This window comes from Anolis sagrei, chromosome 2 (genome assembly GCF_037176765.1).
Source record: "Anolis sagrei isolate rAnoSag1 chromosome 2, rAnoSag1.mat, whole genome shotgun sequence".
Classification (NCBI taxonomy): Eukaryota; Metazoa; Chordata; class Lepidosauria; order Squamata; family Dactyloidae; genus Anolis; species Anolis sagrei.
In genome coordinates, this window is record NC_090022.1 from 49,286,541 (window position 1) to 49,310,288 (window position 23,748).

A 23,748-nucleotide genomic window follows, 5' to 3' on the forward strand; every position below is an offset into this window, starting at 1 on the left:
TACTTCATTACCTATTTTGAGTTGCATTTTCTCTATTACCTCATCTGCTCCGTATTGCTCAGGTCAAACACCAATCTGCTTTTGGGAGAAGAATGAGGCAAAGGAGGTGTTGAGCAGCTCTGCCTTTTCCCTATCTCCTGTTAGCCTTTCACCACCTTCTCCATGCAGAGGCCCTATATACAATTTCTATTGTTCATCAACATAACAGATTATTTCAAGAGAAAATGGATCTGTGACAAAATAAAACTAAAGAGAAATTATAAATAAACAAGTTAAAATTATACTGATTCTAAAATGGTAGATAAGTGAACTGTGGATACATTTTTGAAACAGCAATTTTCAAGAAAAAATTCAAGTAAAACCTTCCTACCTGATTTGGGATTTAAGGAATCACACTGTGAATTATACATGTGAACGAACTCTTGATGTCTTTTAATTAGCTGCTGCTTTGTTCCCTGGGTGGACAGCCCATATTCCTTCAGCTTTTTCTTCAGATCACGATCAGAAAGCAAATTGTACACCACTTTAGGCAAGAACTTCTTTGTGTGTCCACCACTGAATTTTTAAACCAGAGAGGGAGAAAATGTCAAGAAAATGTCAAAACAACCTGAAGACAACCAAACACACAGCCATGTGTTTCCTACAAGGTAGGTAATTATTTCCCAAAGTATCCTTATAAATATAGCTCAAATACATATATTACAGGACCAAGGACAAGTTTTTAGTAGATAGGATTACGTCTGCAACTTTTTCTAGCAAAGTCTAAGTATCACTTTGCCTTCAGACATTTCCTACATTATGTTCAAAGAAAAGTAAAAAGAAAATGTGTCCTTGGCCCCAAATGTACCATGTCTATCCTCGGCATAGTGTACTAAATATATTAATATCCTACCTTTTCTCCATCACACAGGAGGTCCTTTCCTATTTTAATGCTCACAACAACTCTATGAAGAAAGTTATGCTGAACTTCATTCAAATAAAGCTTTTTAAACCTGTTCGCTTGTTCCACAGCATTTAGAAATACCATGGCTGAGTTGTCCTGAATGGCCTACCTATTGTATCAATATGATGATGTGTATCCTTCAATTACTTGAATCCTACTTTGTAATTTCAAAACATTACTGAGAGATAAGGCAAGATACAAACAAAAATAATACACATGTATATCAAAAATATAAGTGTACAGAATTCAAAAACATCAGTATCAGGCTTTTTTGTTATGTGCGTTCAAGTCATTTTAGAGCACCATTATTTGAAAAAACGATTTGACTAAAAAGCCAAGAGATGTGTCTCCTGAACTGGATTTCATCTACACTTGTTGAAAATCCCACCAAAGCAAATGCTAAACAAGTATATCAATTACAAGGTAAACCACATTACTGTGGCATAGATTTCATTCCAGATACCTGGATCCACAGGGAGTGCCAGCCAATGAGTTTCCAATCCACAGCAAATTTCAAGAAAAGAAACAAATGGCTGTATATGTATGTGTGTGTGTGTGTGTGTGTGTGTGTGTGTGTGTGTGTGTGTATATATATACATACATACATATATATATATATACATATATACATATATACATACATATATATATATATATATATATATATATATATATATATATATGAGCATCTCTACTATGTCAAGACAGACAAAAAAACCTACTCTATTCTCCAAACCTGTAAAGGATGAAGTGAGAGGGAGAAATAAAGCAATATGGGAGAACCTTTAAGACCTTTAAGACTAACTCATTCTTGTTTTAACAAGAACTTTCATTGAGCTGAGCCAACTTGCTACAGAAGTATCTTCCATACCTTTGGTACCACCACAAAAAGGACCTTTCATTTAATGCCCTTTGACAGTATACAAAGACACAAAACCAAGTAAATGAAATTGGTTTCTGTGTGTGAACAGGTTCATATGGAAAAGAATTGTTAGCCCTAATCCCCTTCTGCTACAGGATTGATGTGACCAAAATCCAGGGGATAAAATTTTAGCATCCTAATGGATGTTCCATCTTTCACCGCTCCCATGCAAGCAATGCAAACCATCTCAGATAAAACAGTTCAGTATCAGAGAGTACTAAATAATCCTGCAAATGTTATAGTGTGAATATATTTTCTTTTGAAAGTCATAAGACTCGAAGTTTTAAATTCATCATATTGAAAGCTACGGTTAAAATTCATTCAAATACCAGGATTAATGGCCACTTTAATTGCAATGTTTCAATTATAGTAATCTTTGTACTCTGTAGTGTAGGCTGTACGAAAATACATTTCCTGTCAGAATGACAAATGCTTGAGATGCTGACATTGAACATAAACCACTCAATGTTTGCTTCCCACAATCATATAGCAATAGGTTAAAATACAGGGAAAGCAAAAAGCCAACAGAGAAAGGTTGCTGATCTATTCCCTTGTGCTGCTCAACTGAGGAATCAAATTCTGGTTGGAAATTGAAGGATTCCACAGCAAAAGGCTCGGTTCTTTAAGAGATTGGAAAATGTAGGATTCCACAGCAAAAGGCTCAGTTCTTTAAAAGCCATATACCCATAATATAATATTTTCATAATTATGTGAAATAATATCAAACTAACAGTGCCAATTCCAATATTCTCCCTCTACATTTTCAATATTATCTACAGAACTGGATTCTGACATTTATCCACACACTATTTATCCCAAGCATGGTTTGGAGCTGGTAATCTGATTTTGTTTTTTTCTGTAGACTTGCTACTTATAATAAAATGCTAACATTTTTAAAAATTACAAATGCATAATCTTCTAACCAATGTACACAAAATCACAAAAACATAAGCACACAGACTATATGAAAAAAATACACCAAAATACCAACACACTTGTTAGAAGTCTTAATCAATGTCAGACACTATAAATATATTCCATCTACAAGGTACTAATTGAGAGTTCGTATATTATTATGTTGCTTACACATAATAAGATTAATCACAGCAATTGAAACTAATCTTCATTCATACCTTTACTAATAAATGGTACCGTAATGGAATACAAAAGAAATTCATTTTAAAATGAAATCTGCCATTTACAAGGCAGCATGTGCCCTGGAAATTGACTCAGTTAACCAAGGGCTATCCATTGAACAAAATAAAATTGGTTACAAAATACTATAAAATAGCCGACTTACAACCACAAACACTTGCACAGATATTAATTATTTTAAAAGATTTAAATGAAATACATACAAATATGATGGTGGGTCAAAAAGTTTTGCCTCCTGTGTCATAAAAACATTACGAATGAACATGTAACAGCAAAAGTTGCTACAGATCATAGCCTGAACTGTCCTCTACACAAAACTACAGTTCAACATAGTCACCATCAATAATACAGAACATTGGATGAGCAAAGGTTGGATAAGCAAGACTCTATTGTTTTGTTGTTTTTTTTTTTGTTTTTGTTTTTTTCCAAATCAAATGTTGCCAAATTTACTCTCCCAGTAAGCTTCATGTTTGTGGCTTGGGCAGAAGGGTTGAGGGAACCCTTTTCTCAATATGTGGAGACAAAGTCCCCTTCTACACCTCCATGTAATCCAGATTATCAATCCACATTATCTGTTTTGAATTAGATTATATTAGTCTATATTCCAACATTATCCAATTCAAAGTAGATAATCTGGATTTTCTATGGCAGTGTACAGGGGACCTAAGTGCTAAAGGAAAACAGTACAGTTTCTTTGACATCTGCTGCAGGTCTAATAGCAAAAAAAAATGTTCCAAGTACTTTCTGGGATCTGTATAGACTACCCCCCCCCAAAAAAAAAAAAGCCCACCATAAACAACCCCCAAGACCAGATGTACTCATGACCATTCTGGTTTTGAAAAACAAATATTATATGGTGTGAAACAGTGCACTGCCTACTGAAAGAGTGAACCACTATTTTCAAGAGCTTTCAGGAAAAAATTGCATGGTTGTATTAATTAATTTTGTTTTCATCCAGAGAAAAAGCACTTTGGGATTTGTCAAGTAAACAGAATGTCCAGTTTGGCTGGAGGGAAGGGAGCATATTTTACTAACCAATGGTAACGCGATCTACGTGGGGCTGCCTCTGAAGAGTTCTTGGAAACTTCAGCTGGTCCAAAGAGCTGCAGCCAGGTTGCTCACTGGGGCTGGCTACAGGGAGTGGACAATCCCCCTGCTGCAGCAGCTCCGCTGGCTGCCAGTCTGTTTCCGGGCACAATTCAAAGTGCTGGTTATGACCTTTAAAGTCCTAGACGGTTGAAGTCCAGACTACTTTCTGACCGAATGCCCATGTATGAACCTGCCTGAGCCCTAAGATTTTCAGAAGAGGCCCTTCTCACGGTCCCACCTCCATGTCAAGCACAGTTGGTGTGCTTCTCTGTGGCTGCCCCTCAACTCTGGAACTCTCTGCCCAGAATGGCCCACTACCTGCTGTCCTTCCAGTGGCAGGCGAAAACTTTTAAATTCAGACAGGCTTTAAAAGATGAAGGTATTTAAATATAGTCAAAATGTGCTGTGGTTTATTTATTGATTTATTTATTTCCTATATTTCTACCCCGCCCTTCTCACCCCTGAGGGCAGCCTCACAAAAGCATCATAAGATGCCGAACATCATAAAAACAATCAACAACCAGCAATGCATTAAAATATTTAAAAACAGTAATTAAACAATTGATTAAAAGCACGCCTGTTAAAACCAGAATCCAAAATCCAATCCAAGGTCCAGTCCAGGTCAATTCATTGTCTTAAAAACTTCTTTTACTTGCTGTTTTTAACTTTGAATATGTTTTAATGGTTTTTAACGGAGACTTTTTAAATACTGTTCATATTTAATCCTGTTTTAATGTTTGCATGATGCTTTTATGTTAAACCGCTTTGACTATCCTGCAGGAAATAAAGCACAGAATAAATAAATATAATAAATAACAATAATAATTAAATAATAATTCAGCATCTAATGGACAAATTGCAGTCCCACAGAACCCATGAAGTTCACCCCAATCTTCATATGCCAACACATTTTTTCAGTTGATATTTGGGAATGAAGCTGAAGATTCTGGAATAGTCATGTAGCCTGTCATAAATGTGTTTGTACAAACAGAAAAAGAGTCTGAGAGAGACTCTGGGCAGTCAAGGTCGTAATGTGAAAATAATGCAGTAATTGGCAAACTGAGGGAGGATGAGACAGTTTTCGATAGGAGTCAAATCAATCAACAACGCCACCTGCAAGGGAATAGAAGATGTTCTGAAAGATTAAGAGAAAAACGGATTCAGGGAGAGGTTTCTCAAGGGAAACGGAATGCTTTTGCCATGGCTTTTTAAATAAATATAGGGCCTTTGAAACTGTCACTTTCAGTGGGACCAACTGTTTAGATTTGAAGAGCAATCCTTATCTTCTCTCTCATTTTCATGGCTTTATTTACATACTGATAAACTTGTAATGCTTTCTGCCTTGGATCTATGGCCATGCCTTTGGATTTAATTGTTCCCGACTCATTAGTGTGATTTTGACTTTGAATTCCTGGACCATTTTGAGCTCACAAACTCTTGTTCCTGTGGATTTTGCTTAGGATTTTGGGACATTCTTGCTTTTTGAATTTGATGCTGATTTTATTGCTATGCTCAACGGACTGTTTTTATGGGCAATATTCTATTCTACTTTTGATCTTTTTTTATTCTATTGCTGAAGCTATTTTTATTCTTCAATAAACTGCTTGCTTATAAAGAACTTTGGTGTAGTTTTGTGTTCAGAGGTGCATTTACAGTCCTAGTGTGCAACATGGGCTGGCTATGGGGATGTTGTCTATAGTGACATTTGGAAATTGTTCCTGACCACCACACAGCTGCTCATCCTTAGTTTAGTGTAATATGCAAGTTGAACTCAGGGTATTCAAGTTTTCTCTTCTAAGATCTATGTGCGATAACTAATTCTTCTCACAAAAAAAGTTATCCTCAACCTCAGCAACATGGAGTTGATGAGGGATTAGGGGAAATCCAACCCCAAATTGGGAAACAAGTCATCCAGGAATACCTGGCCACTCTAAACGAATTCAAGTCCCCAGGGCCAGATCAACTACACCCAAGAGTATTGAAGGAACTAGCGGAAGTCATTTCAGAACCACACGCAATATTCTTTTAGAGTTGGAGAATGGGAGAAGTCCCAGCAGATTGGAGGAGGACAAATGTGGTCCCTATCTTCAAGAAGGGGAAAAAGGACGGCCCAAACAATTACTGTCCGGTCAGCCTCACATCGATACCTGGCAAGATTCTGAAAAAGATTGTTAAGGAAGTGATCTGCAAACACTTAGAAACAAATGAAGTCATCACTAATAGTCAAGTCAAGAAAAACTAATCTGATCTCTTTTTGCAATAGAGTTACAAGCTGGGTAGATGCAGGTAATGCCATGGATGGAGTGTATCTGGATTTCAGTAAGACCTTCAACAAGGCCCCCATGACCTTCTGGAAAACAAACTAGTCCAATATGGGCTAGGGAAAACTACGGTTAGGTGGAACTGTTATAGGTGGACCTGTTACTGGTTAAGCAAACGAATCCAGACGGTGCTCACCAATGCTTCCTCTTCATCCTGGAAAGAAGTGATAAATGGAGTGCCGCAGGCTTCTGTCCTGGTCCTGTTCATCTTTATTAATGACTTAGATGAAGGGTAGAAGGCATGATCATCAAGTTTCCAGATGACACTAAATTGGGAGGGATAGCTAATACCCCAGAAGACAAGAGCAGGATTCAAAACTATCTTAAAAGATTAGAAAGATGGGCCAAAACTAACAAAATGGAGTTCAACAGGGACAAATGCAAGATACTCCACTTAGGCAGAAAAAATGAAATGCAAAGATACAGAATGGGGGATGCATGGCTTGATAGCAGTACATGTGAAAAAGATCTTGGAGTCCTCATGGAGAACAAGTCCTATGAGGAGCAGCTTAAAGAGCTGGGCATGAGAGGAGACATGAGGAAGGCGCGTCAAGCCAACCCCGACCGAGACCGCCTTCCACCTGGAAACCAATGCCCTCACTGCGGAAGAAGATGCAGATCAAGAATAGGGCTCCACAGTCACCTACGGATCCACCACCAGGACACTGAACTTGGAGGACCATCATCCTCAGACTACGAGGGATCACCTAAGTAAGTAAGTATATATATATATGTGTGTGTGTGTGTGAGGGGAAATCATAGAGAGGAGGGAGCAAGCTTGATTTCTGCTGCCCTGGAGACTAGGACGCAGAACAATGGCTTCAAACTACAGGAAAGGATATTCCACCTGAACATTAGAAGACCTTTGTGACTGTGAGAGCTGTTCAGCAGTGGAGGCTCCTTCTTTGGAGGCTTTTAAGCAGAAGCTGCATGGCCATCTGTCAGAGGTGCTCCAAGCCCCAGGGGAGTGGCGGCATATACGTTTAAATAATAAATAAATAAATAAATAAATAAATAAATAAATAAATAAATGTGATTTTCCTGCTTCTTGTCAAAGGGTTGGACTGGATGGCCCATGAGGTCTCTTCCAACTCTATGATTCTATGATACACATATTCCCTGTAAAGTGAACAGCAGAACAACAGCATGCTTGCATATAATTATGAAACTTCTAGTCTGCAGCCTAGGATCAACATTTTCCCAACGAAAATGCTATTTTAAAATCATATATTGCCCATGCTGAATGCAAAACTAGAAAAAAAAGACATTCCTCAGAGAGGAACTAAACATGCTAACAGCTATTGAAACAAATCAAGTTAAAAGCGCATTGCCAAGGTCATGTTTAATAACCCACAGTAGCTAAATCTTTTGAGACAAAAATCTTCTCAGGGATTCTTTTAAAATTGAATGATGCCTTGATAAAAATAAACCCTGTTACACACATTTCTTAACATTCCTGAGGGAAAACACACCCCAGCCACATACATCTGCAACTGATAACTACAATCAACAAATTCTCAAAAAACTGTCAAAACAAAGATGCTAACACCTGTTCAGAGCGCTAGGAAAAATCCTTTGTAGAATTAAGGCAACTTCCACATGTTCCTCATTGCCTTTGCAAGGCAAAGGACAAACCAACATTCAATCAGCTATGACATTTTGCTGACACTAAAAGCATAAAACAGAGGGGAAAGCAGGGAAGAAGAAGCTTACTAGTATCAATAAGCAATTGTAGGTATCACAAAACACAGTAGCATCACAAACCAGAGCTTGAAAACATTACCCCAAATCACCTCAATCAATGTGATCCATGCTTTCTGGGGTAGTTTGAAAGTGGTATTCCAAAATGTAACTTTGCAAACCTTTCAATTCAGGACAGACTTATTTACTACATTCCCTATGATTGCAACAAACAATGAAAATCAACTTTTAAACCAGTTACCACAGTTGTATCATCCAAATCTAAAAAGAGTAGTACACAAAACTACTAATTTGAGAAAAGAATCTTTGCTTTATTGATTCAGCTGATGTCTCTGCTACCAGAAGAAGTCACTCTTCCACATTCTCATTTTCCTTATTGACCATGCAAATCTGTTCCAGAGGTGTGAGAGAGCCTTCTGAACAATGCTGACGGTGTTGGGAGGTAAAAGGAAGGGGAAATGAGCTACCAAACCCAAATATGAACCCATCTTTCTCCTCTACCAGGAGGAACAACAAAAGCTCTTCCATAAATAGGACTCTTTCCACTGATACAAGCTATATCTCATATGTTTCTTGGATCCTGAGCCAATGCAGCTTCAGAAATTATTAAGAATTTTTTTCCTGATCCTCTACTCTATGCAGCCTCAAAAATCCTGGAGGCCACAAGAAAAGAAATATGAGGAATTCTATAAAGATGGGATAGTAATGGTTAACTGCAGCACATAGCCTGTAGGAACACATCCTTCTTTGGTAAGATAACTTTGTGCTGGTCACTAAATTAAGAGGTGCCTGATTTCATTGTATTTTAATTTCATTTGGTTTGAACTCAGATTTCCATCTCCCTTCCCCCAAAATAAAAAAACAAACAAAGGCCACAGGAACCAAGTAACAAAAAAAGTTAAAAGGTTAAATAGACCAGGCATGGGAAAGTTTCAGCCCTCCAGATGTTTTGGATTTCAACTCCCAGAAATCCCAGCCAGCTTACTGGCTGTTAGGAGTTGTGGGAGCTGAAGTCCAAAATTTATTTATTTATTTATTTATTTGATGCACTTATTAACCGCCATTCTCAGCCCATAAGGGCGACTCATGGCGGTGTACAGTACACATAAAAGACAATTACAAAAAAAGCCAGTTTCAACAACATATAAACTATACAACAATTACAGACTACACTAAACATCCGCTTCGTCTCTTAGTGGAATCATAGCCAGTCTCATATTCCTTGTTCCATTCCAGTTCTCATTACCGTATTGTTTAGCACTTAATTGTTTAGCACTTAAAACACCTGGAGGGCCATTTCCTGCCCATGCCTGAGATAGACACATACAAACACACACACACACACACACACACACACACAATCCTTCATGTTGCTTATATGAACTATGTTTCTGCCAAAGAAAACAGGGATGTGGAAGAAAGCAGCTAAAGCTTATGAAAAACATCTAATGCAGCCTCAAAGACAAAAACGAAAAATTTAAGTAGAGCTTCCCAAGCCAGCTACCTGCATCACTTCAGAGCCCAAATGTTCATGAGGAAAGGGGAAGGTCTTGAAAAAAGACCTGGCACTTCTCATCTGTAAGTTTCCACCTACCAATGCTTAGAAATTGCTACGATCTCTTTCAACCACAATGTTCTCCTTTTAATGAAGGATACAATCTTTGAGATACAGCAGAGAACCACTGTGGTAACAAGGCGTAAAAAGGAAAGGATATATCTGATAAATGTACAAAGAATTTCTATTTTTAAAAGCAGTGTATATACCTTAATCTTTTTAGACCTGCTTTGGGTTAAATTTGCCTTGATATTCTGTTTCTGGAACTCAAACCAAATTCTAGACTTTCAAATAGATGATGTAGTAAGACAATATTGACCCATCTTTGTAATTGTTATCTTCAGGTTGTGTTCCCAAACCATACTGAACTAGAGTTTAATGTGGTATGCACAAGCAAGAACAAGCCACAGCAAGATTCAAGCTCACTATCTTCCCTCCACTAAACTCCTCTCACTAAGTAAAGTAAACAGAAATCTAAATCATCATCATTATCATCATAATTTATATGCTATTCACCTCTCCTTGAGGCAAGGTACAACACAGTTAGATCACATTACCATAAAATATATACTGTACCATAAAATACATATATTAAAACACATTACCACTATACACACAGAGAGAGAGAGGACAAGGACTAAAATACAATACAAATAGAATGGAAATTTGGAAATCACAGTTTAAAATTGACTGAGTAATTGAATGGGTAGGCCTGCCAGGAGATATGTATTCAGTTGAGTCTTGAATTCTGACTTAACTGAATACAGCTGTTGAGGCAGTTCATTCCACAGTCATGGGACGGCCAATGAAAAAGTTCTCTGGGTGACGTTCACCAGTCGGGTTCTTGGTGGTTGGAGTAGTAGTAGTAGTAGTAGTAGTAGTAATAATAATAATAATAATAATAATAATAACTTTATTTCTATTCCACCACCATCTCCGACATAAAAGCCCCTCAGAGGACCCAGTAATAGCTAAAAGACCATAAGTTATCCATCCTTGGCTTAAATTAAACATGGTAAAATTAATCACAGTTTCAGTTTCAGATAATAAAGTGCAACCTCGCTATCAATAGGAATACATTCCCAAAGTTATTGTGAAAACAGAATACCCTATTGAAATGAAGTCACAACAGAGTGGCCCTGGAGGACCTAGAACATTCCTAGAGTTGACCCCTGTAAGTATTTGTTACCATCTTCCAAGTTGACTCTATGGTAACATCTGGTGTAAGCACAGCACAAAATCACTTGGAGAACCTAGAAAATTCCTAGAGAAGACATATCTTGTTGAATGAGGGTAGGTGAAACTGCCAATACTAGTCCTGTAGGTACAGGACTAGAGTAAATCAAGATTATTTAAAAGCAGAAGCTTCCAAATTGCTTCCTCTGGCTGCACAGGACATGGAATGTGTAAATCTGAGACTCAAGGTATCATGTTCCTGTTCATGTATATTGTGCTGAACTATGACTTAGCATGATCTGCAAATGCAGTCAAATAAATCACTGCCCATGTGCCTGCACTCCCTAACTAACTTGACTAATTTAACACTAAAGCATCTTCTGTTATACAAATGTGTTCAATCCCAAATGTGTTCAATCCCTTCTGCTCTATTATTTATTTATTAGTTTTAAGATTTATGAATCACTCTTCTGCCATGGGCACTCAAAGCAATTTACAACAAATGCCACTGATAACGTTCCCTAGCAACAAGCTTAGGCTCCACAGACAACCTGCATGTTTCATTAAATAAATTAAAAAAATCCTTGACATTGTTCATCCCATTTATGTGCTGCCTATTTATATTTCCCTAGAAGCCTTCTGTTCTTTCACACGGTAAGATGGGATAAACCACTCTGCTCTATTCATAACACAACTCAATTCATGCTTCCCTAAAACTACTTAAACCACTATAAAACTCTTTCTGAGGAAGAGAACCATTTAAGACCCACTCAATCAAATTAGACCAAATAAACTCCTCTCAACCTATGCCTTTGCCCAAAACCTTATGTTTGCATATCCTATGATAGGGTTGTGGTAAGTTGGAAATGACTTGAAGGCACATAACTCATGCAGAAAGCTGTTTAGAAGGTTGCTTAGGAGATTTCCAATTACATGCTTACATGACTTCACTGCTGCATAGTTTAATAAGGTCTTCATCTAGGATCATTAGGTTCAAAATAATGACGCACTAAAGCCTTTACAATTGCTTTTTGCCTAATGCGGAGAAAACTGCAATTAGCAATAAGATTCCTAAAATTGTGGCCTTTAGACATTTTGACCAAAGGTAAAAATCTGAATCAACTTATCCTAACAATGCTGCCTACAATTTGAACAAGCAAGGCGATACACTACTGTGGTTATGTTGATCTGTACTGAACTTAGATGAAAAGGTGTGGAGGAAAAAACAAACTCAAATTCAGGGAAGAGGAGTTATCAAATTCCCTCTCTCCCTAAGGTTATGGAATATTTTCTTTTAGAATGATGATTGCAATTCTGGAGACAAGGTTGCCTTCTCATGCTATATCTAAAGTACAACAGTCTCAGTTTAGTTTTCTTTGCTTCTAAGGAGAATTGTTGTGCATTCAGGGTAAACCTTGACCCGTGTGCTTTAAAGAGGCTTCTTCCTAGGAGGCGCTCGGCTGCAGGCACTGGTAGGTGTGTGCTTTCTAGGCCTGCACACCACACATGTACTCTCTTTCCAAGACAAGGAGGCAAGTTCAGTTTCTTGCTCTAGGGGAGGTGCTTGGCTGCAGGCACTGGCGGGTGTGCACGGGCTTTCTGGGCCTGCATGCCACACATGCATCCTCCTTGGAAAGAGAGTACATGTGTGCCATGCAGACCCAGAAAGCATGCGAGCCTGCCAGTGCCTGTAGCCGAGCGCCTCTTACTCATTCACACATGCACTCTCTTTCCAAGAAAAGGAGGCAAGTTCTGGGATGTGCTCGGCTGCAGACAAAAGCAGGATTAGAGCCGAGACTGGCTCCAGCTTGCTTTCGTATCGAGCTGATTTTCGTGTGGGGAGGGGACTTCCCATTTCGTGCTCCCGAAGTACTGAAAGAAACGAAGGAAACAGGAGAAATGACTTCTATGCACAACTATACAGAACAATGTGGTTGTCCTTTTCAGCAGTCCACAGTATTTGCAGAACTCTTCTCCAGCACCACAATTCAAATGACAGGATTTTCTTCCTATCAGCTTTCTTCAGTGTCCAGCTTTCCTGCCCCCCACCCCAATCTAAAAAGTGCTAAATGTAAGAGGAAGTTTCTATACAGTATCAAAACATTTCTCAGTTTTTTCATTTGTTTGTTTTTAAGAATGAAAATGGACTTTGTTCTGATTACTTGGCACTATAAAGATCCGGCGGAGACAAAATAATTTCAAATAGTGGTTTTTTTGCCCGCACTTTCAACTGGCATAGCCAAAGACATTCTTTAGACCACAAGCATTTCTCTGTAACTCCATTTTTAACAAAGAAATAAAAATTTAAAACTAAATTCAATTTGTAACCTGCATTTTTAATATATTAAGAAGATTTTATCCTAAAGCAAGTGGTATATCCCTGTTTTATGTTTCTAAAGTCACTTAAGTTTTTACCTGAAAACTTCTGAGAGGGGAAAAAAATACGTGTTTTTCCCCTGAAATTTTCAAAAGAAGTACCTCTCTTACTAAATTTCCTTTAAATTTGTACTGATTTATAAAGAGAGAAAGCCAACCACTTTCTTCTAAAGCTTCATACAGATCATTCTACAGCTAGGATGTTGCACCATACTGGCATTTGAAGGATTTGTGAGGAAATGACCCATTTATTTTAGTTATTTAATTTCTATCCTGTCTTCCTCCCAGTATGGGATTTGTGAGCTTCAACCAGAAGAAAAACTGGTTTTATGGAGGATTTTTAAAAAGAGGGTAAGTATATAACTAATTGTTTCATGGTAGGACCTCATCATACTGGAGAATGAATCCACTTAAAAGCCGGTTTCTGCCTTCTGCAGGATTCTGAGGTTTGTAGTTTAGGGAGAAGCTTTTAACAGCCTCACTAAACTACAAACCCCAGAATTCTGTAAGAGGCAGAAACCAGATTTAAAATGAATTCATTCTCCAGTGTGATGAGGTCGGTAATCTAGCTAAGAAAGGGATACAGCTTCAGATTCTGAATCAAAGTAAATAAAGTCATTTGACTTTTTAAAATGTCTATATAAGAAACTATCCCATTTACCCAATAAATAAAAGCAATCCTGAAGAAATTTGAGCAGCAGTTTTTTGTGGATACTACATTTATTTACTCCAAATTTATCATGTGAATCTTTAATTTTGTTCACAGTCTATAAGAGCAAGCAGATGGCACAGTGCTAGTACATAACAATCTCATGGTATCAAGCACTAGCAACATTCACTAGAATTCACTCACTCATGTCTATTACCTTCGGAGACTCTCTTTCTTCTCATCTCGTGTTAAGCAGTTGTCAAGGTGCTTGTTTATTTGCATTTCTTGCACAGCAACACCACAAACAGGACACTCCACTGAAATATTTAAAAAAACATTCACATCAACATAAAAATGCTTACAAGAATGCTTGTTAATTAAAGAAAACCAAATATACTAAGTATTGACTAGTATGCAAGACTTCTAAAGGGCTTCTTCCCAAATAATATAAATATGCCTGCTTTATTTATTCCCCAAAAAGCCTGTTTCTACTGAAATACAGGGAGGCATATAAAATACATATCCTACCACCAACTTGTTACATGTCCTACCACCAACTTGTTAAAAAAAACAAGTTCCTCTCTTTTTCTTTCCCTATATAGAGAGCGGGAGTGAGGAGACATATTTTAAAAATGGAAACAGGATGGTGGAAAGTGTACTTACAAGTCTGCATAAATTTTAATAGAAATTGGCCCCTTTGGGAATAAACAAGGAAATCCTTTGGGAATCAATAAGGATACTTTTCTTCATACCAATGTCCCAGGAGCACTGTTCTCCTACAATGCATGCAAATATTTAGGCTATTTGGGATTGAAAATGGCAGCAGTCTAGACTTTCCACTGGATGTAGTTGCATTCTTCTTCTCCCAAGAAGAACAGCACTTCAGTACCATCAGTATAAAACAAAAAAAAACTGTTGATTCTCAAGCAGAAAACTGACATTATCCATCACATGGCCAAATCTCTACATCACAACTCCTCAATTCACTTCCATCAAAGTCAAGACACAATTTGGAGTGTAGAAGATGCAGACATGAAAGAGCTGCACATTTCTTCTCAACCAGGCTAGTTTATTATTTCATCATTTTACCCCAGTTTTCTCTCAAAACTGGAATGGCTCAGAACAGAATAAAACAGCTGAAGATAAAAGTAAGCAAAACAGTTATAAAATAATATCACAGTTAAGCAACTTATAATATTGAATTTTGAATTAAATATTGAATTTAAAAAGTACTTTAAAAATATAGTTGTCCTTCCACATTCTGCAGATTTGATTATTCAGGATTTCATTAAAAATGTTCTCCCTAGGAATCTCTAGGTCAGGGGAACCCAAATGAAGGTCCATGGGCCAGATGCGACCCTCCAAGGTCATTTACCCAGCTCCCACCCAAAACCTCAAGACTGAAATGACTTGAAGGCACACAACACCAACAATCCTAATTAACTTGACTATCACATCAGTCAAGAGCAAACCCATACTTCTCGTGGAAGTACTGGTAAGTTGATGTTGATTCAATTTTTTATTTGTTTTAAATATTGTATTGTTATTTCATGATTATACACTACAAATGAGGTATGTGCAGTTTGAATAGGAATTCATTCTTTTTTTTTTTCAAACTATAGTCTGGCCCTCCAACAGTCTGAGGAACCATGAACTGGCTCTCTGCTCAAAAGGTTGGAGAAACCCAGCTGTAGGTGTCACTTCATGGTCTAATCCTCCACTCATGCTAGAGGACCTAAAGGTTTCTAGAGATAACACTTCTCTAGAAGCTTCTACATCCTCCAATGAGATTCTGTGTTCAACTTCCTGCAGAAGTTGGCCACAGAGCCAGACTGGAAGATCCAGAAATTCCTAGAGATATAAAAAAGTCTGTATCTCCATGTTCCTCCCACCTTAGCTACTATTAGACCAGAGTTTTGTGAATTTTCTACTATTAGACCAGATTAGTATGTCAGCTGCTTCGTGCAGGTTTGTCACATGAATGTAACAAGAAAATTCTGAGTCTATGTAAAATGTGCAATAATTCATATATGTAAATATATTGAAAGATTTTCATGAGATATGCTGGGTGTCCCATAATTTCACCATTACCATTTATTTATGTGTCCTTATCTCTTATAAGGGGTTGGTTTAACATCCAATTTGCTAGTAAAACTAAACTACTTTGTCTACAAAGTGTGTCACTAATGAAATGTTTTGGAAAGCTCTGAATTAGACACATGCAATGCTATACTTTCTCTTTTTATCAAGAAAAAAATAAGCAGAAATTTCTGATGTGATTGATCAAAAGTATAATTCTTAGGTATAGACTCCAAGAAGGCAGTAAAACCTTATTCCAGATAAGTACCCCACCCCACTGCCTATGGCTTACATAATAGGAGGTTGGCTTTAGCAATCTCCAACTTCCAAACAATTGGCTCAAGCCTACCAGACAGGTTTCCTTTATAATTATTTTAACATGTTGTCCCTGGATTTGGGAGCTTCATAAGACTTCCATGTGGCCAATGCAACGTAAGTACAAGAATAAATACTTCCCTTGGGACATTAAAAGGAAACAATAGTACATTTGAACCATGGTAATGATTCACCCGGGAAATTTCCGCCATTCTACTATGTGATCCAGCTTTTTGGTTCCAGTGTTTACCTTGGATCCATAAAGGGGAAAGAGCAAAAATTGCAAGTATAAAGGAAGGAGAATGAGAAACATTTTCATGTCTCTTCTTGGTATTGCAGAACGGGAAGGAGGTTGGATAGCTATATTTCATGGCCATGGAATGATTTTTAAAATGACTGTAACCATGATTACCAATTCAAGGTATTCTGAAATCTGAAGCCCTATAAAACTTATATAGAGACCATTGCAGAGAAAAAAGATCAGCAATATCATATTCATCTAAGGAACAATGTGTTGTTTCAAAACCAGTTAGTTCCAATGATATATTCCAAATTAAACATAAGCAAGCCAAATTGATGAAGTAAGATAGAAGCAACCTTATAAAGGCTATCATTACATTTTTCCATTCATTTTTCAATTCTTTTTCTCCCTCACTTCACATTAAAGTAACCATTAAAGGGAAAACAAAATTTCTACAGAAACAGTATTTTATGATGAATACAGAAGTTCTATGTGCTTAAAATTCAGCTCAGAATTATATTACATTTATTTATTTATTCATATCCTGGCTTTTTCTCAACCCAGGATTCATTACACTACAATCAATTATATTGCCAATAGAATTAAAAGCAGTTAAAATAATGACTGTTAAAAAGGAAAACAAATATAGTCAATAGAACGACCCATTTCTTTTGAACTAAAGGGAGTTTAAATTGCAAAACCACTTATCTAGAATTCCATCAAGGTCAATTTTAAAACTGAAAATAGATCATCTGAAAAACAAATGGATGAAGGATACTTTTAAGTTGTTTTTATGTAGTCAAAACAACGTAAAAATTGAAACTGAGCTGGGGCTGTTATCATGTGAAATCATGGTTTGCTAGATACATTTTAATATTAAAATGGGCATGCAGGTTGAGTGTGCCTAAACCAAAATGCTTGGAACCAGAACTGTTATAGATTTTGGAAATTTTTGTTTCTTTTTGAAGTGCCTCTATTTGCATATACAGTGTTTAAAAAGGGTCTTTGGACCATAAAAAAGTTGTTGTTGTGGAAGCATATACAGTGGAATCTCTACTTAAGACCATCCCAACTTAAGAGCATTTTGAGATAAAAGCTGTTGCGTGGCTCGGGTTTGAGCTGCAGCCAGGTTGCTAACTGCAGCTGGCTACAGGGAGCAGACAATCCCTCTTTTGCAGCCGCTCCACTAGCTACTAGTCTGTTTCTGGGCACAATTCAAAGTGCTGGTTATGACCTTTAAAGTGCTAGACGGTTCAGGTCCAGGAAATTTGGCCGACCACAGCCCTTGTACGAGCCTGCCCAAGCCCTGACATCTTCATGAGAGGTCCTTCTCTTAGTCCCATCTCCCTCTCAAGCTCATTTGGTGGGAACGAGAGAGGGCTTTCTGTGTGGCTGCCCCACAACTCTGGAACTCCCTGCCCAGGGAAGCCAGAATGAACCCCTCCTTACTGTCCTTCTAGCAGCAGACTAAAACTTTTCTATTCAGGAAGGGTTTTAAAGATAAAGGATTAAAGATCAATTTGGTGGGGGCTGTGGTTTTTAGCTTTGCATATGAATCAAATATGTTTGAAAGATTTTAACTCTGAATCTTTTGATACTGTTTATATTTAATTCCGTTTCAATGTTTGTGTATTTGTATATTTTAAATGCTGTGCTAACGTTTTTCTGTTAAGCTGCTTTGAATCCTTTTCGGGGGAGATAAAGCGGGGTATAAATAAATACAATAGTAATAATAAAGGGGCAGCCTCCACGTCTCATGCCTCCATGCCTTGTGCACTTTGGGAGATTGCTTTCCAATTTGCTCTTGTCCACTTTGAGGAACTTTGGGTTAGTTGATTTTGTGTGGTTTTTATTCCTGGTATATTTGGCTTCATGAAGAGGGAGAGGGAGAGAGGGTGAAATGAGTACAGTATGAAGAAAATGGTGCTTCTGCCTCTTGGCTTTGTGGTTCCTTGCCACAACATTTTTTTTACCATTTTAAAGGTGATCTTTTTATTGTTCCATGTGAATGTGCATTTATACATTGCTATTTATAAAGTACATTCTTATTTAAAAACAAACAACAAAAAATTGGGGGGGGGATTTTGGGGGGCTGGAACAAATTAATAGCATTTTAATGCATTTCAATAGGAAAATTCACTTTGCGATAAGAGTGTTTTAAGTTGAGAGCTCGGTCAAGGAACAAATTAAACTCCTAAATCAAACTATCACTGTATGTACATAATGGGATATCTCAGAGAAGGGATTCAAGTATAAACATGAAATTCATTGATGTTTCATATACAGTTTATATACATTGTTTAACGGTAGTTTTATATGATATTTTGATAATTTTGTGTATATTGAACCATCGGAAAAATAAAGGTGTACTATCTCAGCTTCCCATGTGGACAGTTGTGGATTCTGGAATATAGTAGATTCTCAGTTATCCGACCTCCGCTCATCCAACACTCTATCTTTTACGATGCTATCATGTGGCCGACTGGAAACATTGCATCCTTTGATGAGAGCATATGGCTTTGTTTTCCGTGCGCAAATATTGGGGGGAGAAGGGGGAGGAAAGCGCATCTCCAAAGGGAAGGGAGGGAAGGGGGTGAATTGAAAGAGAAAGAGGGATGGAAGGTGGGGGGAAGAAGGGAGGGAGGAGGAGAAAAGGAAATGCAATGGCTCTCCTCTCTCTCTCTGCTCTTGGCGCATGCAGAGCCTCACTCTCCTGCTTTAGAGGCTTCTCTCCAACCCAGCCTTGTTTCCAAATCAACCTAAAAGCAATACTGTATTCTTTACAGAAGATAGACAATATGAAATTTTTCACCATGTATTTTTCTTTCATACTATTTGTATCTTGTACTTTATGCTCTATTAAAACTTGATTACTCATGAATGTAAGCCAATATGAGATGTAATTCAATGCAACTGTGACTTGAAAAAAAGAGCAAAAGCAAATAGCAAAATGAGAGACCATACTGATGTATAATCATGGACTCCTCTATCCTATATGATAAGTTCCAGAAGATAATATTTTCTATGAGCTCTGAGTTGCAGCCTGTCAGTAAATATCTATAAATTCAGGGCTCATTTACATTTCACAGAACATTTCTATTTACTATGAATACACAATTGATTATTTACTTCACACATAAAATGTAAAAGAGATACTTGTTTCCGAATATTGCAGAACTTTCAGGAAAAAGCTCCAGATAACTGTAAATAGGCCCCAAGTGTTTTTGTGGATGGGTTGTAATTTTTTAATTTTGGTTTTTGCAACTAGAACACAAAGGATGCATGACTTAGTAATTTGTGAATTAAGCTTGAAGATTATCTTAGGTTTGTTACTTTTTCTGTGAGGAATTCAAGGCAGTATGCCCTTGGGGTTACTTTGGCTTTTTGATTTCCTAAGGCAATTTAATTTTCCAAACAACAATTTGGCCCTCAAACTCGATTGTCAGTACAATAGCCAGTGGCAGAACCTAGCTGCCAAAACAAATCCCAAGAGGATTTGTATCCAAATGTCAAAAGTAGTTTAACATGTTCACAACAACCCTGTAAGGAAGCTTCCTAATTCTGAGGAGAGAACAGGGAAATGAATGAATGGATGTTTTGAGTAAAAGGCAGCGATTGGCCCAAGTTCACCTAATATTTGTGGTCTGGAGAGGATTTGAACGTCGATAGTACTAAATAAAGTCAGATAAATAACAACAAAACCTATACTCAGAACAACTGATGTCATGCACCTATGACTGCTAACACCCTTATTATTTATATATCGTGTCAGAAGCGAATTGGGAGTACAATTATACAAAGTTTAAAACTTGGTGTTATACTAGATTTCCTTTAACCAGAAACTGGCCACTTGGAACGCCTTTGGTGTCGCTGTGAGAAGGTTCTCCATTGTGCATGTGGCATGCTAACACCCTAAAGGCACCAGATCCTTTTTGATCTTGGAAGTTAAACCGGGTCAGCTCGGAGAAGTACCTCAATGGAAGACCATCAATGCATAGCATGTGCTGTAGGGTAAACTTCAGATAAAGGAAGTGGTAACTCCATCTTTGGATATTCCTTGCCTAAGAAATTCTATGGAATTCATGGGATCAGCAAAAATTGAGAGGTGACTGAATCGAAAAATAATTGAGCCAAATTTAACTTGGAAAAATTAACGTACAATGCTGATGTGTACACAAAAATGTATTATAGAATTACAGGTCCAAAGACTTACCCTTTGATACAACTTTTGTTGCCGATGTGGAAGGTGTTTCAGGATTCATGGTGCCTTCTACAGGACTTGTACTTTCCGCCACTTGGCCAAATGTCCCATGACCACCTTCAGAACAATATGGACTCTCTTCCTGATTAATTTTGATATTTTTACTCTCATTTTCAGATGGTTTTAAAAGGCTTTTAGATGTGCAAATGTTTCCTTTGCCCAAAACAGTATCTGTAAAAGGCTTCTCATGCTTCGGACCAAAACCAACAAGGGAATTCGTAATACAGCTTTGGATGGAAGCTTTCTTAGTAAACAGCGATGGAGGAGGAACTGATGCCGAATCTAGGACCACCTGGAACAGCCGTTGTCTAGGAGAAAATGTAGAATCAGGTCAAGGTATAATTCTTGTGTTTCTACTATATAACTGTTTTTGCGTTCTTTCAAAAGAGAATAACAGCAACACAGGCAATCTGTACTACTTGCTGTGGGTCTTCCAAAGATCACCCAAAGAGATTATGATTAATACAAATGGTGACCAGCAGATAATTCTGTCCAACATTCACCTGTTTCTCCAAAATCCTGTTTCTCCACAAAGAGTGGATAGGCACTCAAACTCTTACTCTAGCAAGAACAAAAGTTCAGCAATGAATTAAGAACTCTCACGTCCCTTTGTTTTGGGAATAGAATTGGGCTATGCTAAACTCAGTATCTACTATGCAACTGCTTGTCTGGCTAATCAAACTGAACTCCAGCAAAAGAAAGAACAGAAAAAAAATCTATATTCCTATATTCCATCAATTACAGTTGATAATTTCAAACTACTTCTTTGAGAGTTCTTTTAAAATTGCATTTATTTAGTCCTCTTAGCAATTCCACACAACACACATGCCATGCCATCAAACTCTCCGAAATTATATCCAAAACAATTGATGTCATACTGACTTGGTATTCAAAAACACCACCACAAGACATAATGTCACAATACTGTGGCGGGAAAACCACAACCTTCTAGATTCCCCAGTCTCTGCCACAATAATGTCAGACGCACCAACAACCACAAAAACAAAAAAATGGCTAATGGCCTTTCTTAAGATAATTGAGTTCAAAAGCATTTGAAAAATACATTCACGCTGCCCAAGCTGCATACACAAATCAATTAATTTTCAAAAGAGATAAATCAAAACGTATTTGTGATATATCTGTAATTTCACACTTGGTATATACATACACATTTTGTTTTACGTTATTTTGTCTCCTTGTTATTAAATTGTTATTTACTGGGTTGTTGTAGGTTTTTTCGGGCTATATGGCCATGGTCTAGAGGCATTCTCTCCTGACGTTTCGCCTGCATCTATGGCAAGCATCCTCAGAGGTAGTGAGGTCTGTTGCAACTAGGAAAATTGGTTTATATATCTGTGGAACGACCAGGGTGGGACAAAGAACTCTTGTCTGTTGGAGCTAGGTGTGAATGTTTCAACTGACCACCTTGATTAGCATTTGATGGCCTGGCAGTGCCTGGGGCAATCTTTTGTTGAGAGGTGATTAGATGTCCTTGATTGTTTCCTCTCTGTTGTTTTGCTGTTGTAATTTTAGAGGTTTTTAATTGTTCATATTCATGGTTTCCTCTTTTCTGTTGAAATTGATGTTGAAATTGCTTGTGGATTTCAATGGCTTCTCTGTGTAGTCTGACATAGTGGTTGTGAGAGTGGTCCAGCATTTCTGTGTTCTCAAATAAAATGCTGTGTCCAGGTTGGTTCATGAGGTGCTCCGCTATGTCTGACTTCTCTGGCTGAAGGAGTCTGCAGTGCCTTTCATGTTCCTTGATTCTTGTTTGGGCGCTGCTGTGTTTGGTGGTCCCTATGTAGACTTGTCCACAGCTGCATGGTACATGGTAGACTCCTGCAAAAGTGAGAGGATCCCTCTTGTCCTTGGCTGAACATAGCATTTGTTGGATTTTCTTGGTGGGTCTGTAGATAGTTTGTATGTTGTGTTTCCTCATCAGCTTCCCTATGCAGTCAGTGGTTCCCTTGATGTATGGCAAGAACACTTTTCCTCTGGATGGATCTTTGTCTTTACTCTCATGGCTTGTTTTTTTTATTTTTTATTTGTTATTTATTTTTATATTTTATATATTATATTTACTCATGCTGTAAGCTGTCCTTAGTCCTTTCAGGGAGATGAGGTGGGTTAGAAATAAAGATGTATTGTTATTATTATTATTAGTAGTAGTAGTAGTAGTAGTATTGGCGCCCCCGGTGGCGCAGGGAGCTGGAGTGGGTTAAACCCTTGTGCCGGCAGGACTGAAAACCGACAGGTCGCAGGTTTAAATCCAGGGAGAACACAGATGAGCTCCTTCTGTCAGCTTTAGCTCCCTAGGCAGGGACATAAGAGAAGCCTCCCACAAGGATGATAAAACATCAAAAACATCCAGGCATCCCCTTGCAAACAGCCAATTCTCTCACACCAGAAGTGACTTGCAGTTTCTCAAGTCGCTCCTGACACACACAAAAAATTGTTGTTGTTGTTGTTGTTATACACAACAGTGTATAACTAAGCCTTTTCCCTTATTCTATAAAAATATAGAATAGGAAATACTTTTTATATAGAAGAGAAAAGAAGGTTAGTATTACACTTTAGTCATGTACATGCTTAGCAAAGTTACAGCATAGCATTAATAAATACAAAATTTAAGTATGTCCTAAGCATGTGGCATTACCAGAGCCTAAATATACTAAATACACCAGATCCTGTCTGATACTGAAGCTGAATATGGTCAGCCCTAGTTATTATTTAAATGAGTCACCACAAAGGGACACCAGGAAGGAACTGACTGAGGGCCCTTCCATGCAGCCATATAATCCAGAATATCAAGGCAGAAAATCCCACAATATCTGCTTTGAACTGTGCTATCTGAGCCCACACTCAGATAATGTGAGATTTTCTGCCTTGATATTTTGGGATATAGGGCTGTGTGGAAGGGTCCACAACCACCTCTGAGTAGTATTCCTTGCTTTAAAAAACATTA

General features: G+C 37.7%; 1 protein-coding gene across 2 annotated transcripts in view; it reads right to left on the reverse strand.

Moving 5' to 3' along the window:
• The window catches only part of RAD18 (RAD18 E3 ubiquitin protein ligase), a 185,385-nt gene that overhangs the window by 132,820 nt on the left and 28,817 nt on the right, over positions 1 to 23,748 (reverse strand). For both annotated transcript variants that reach the window (XM_060766287.2, XM_067463488.1), the window contains exons 5-7: positions 20,736 to 21,091; positions 14,105 to 14,204; positions 371 to 555 (exon numbers count right to left, since the gene is read on the reverse strand). In XM_060766287.2, coding sequence (XP_060622270.2) covers positions 371 to 555; positions 14,105 to 14,204; positions 20,736 to 21,091 — 641 coding nt within the window. The remainder of the gene's footprint in view (positions 1 to 370; positions 556 to 14,104; positions 14,205 to 20,735; positions 21,092 to 23,748) is intronic.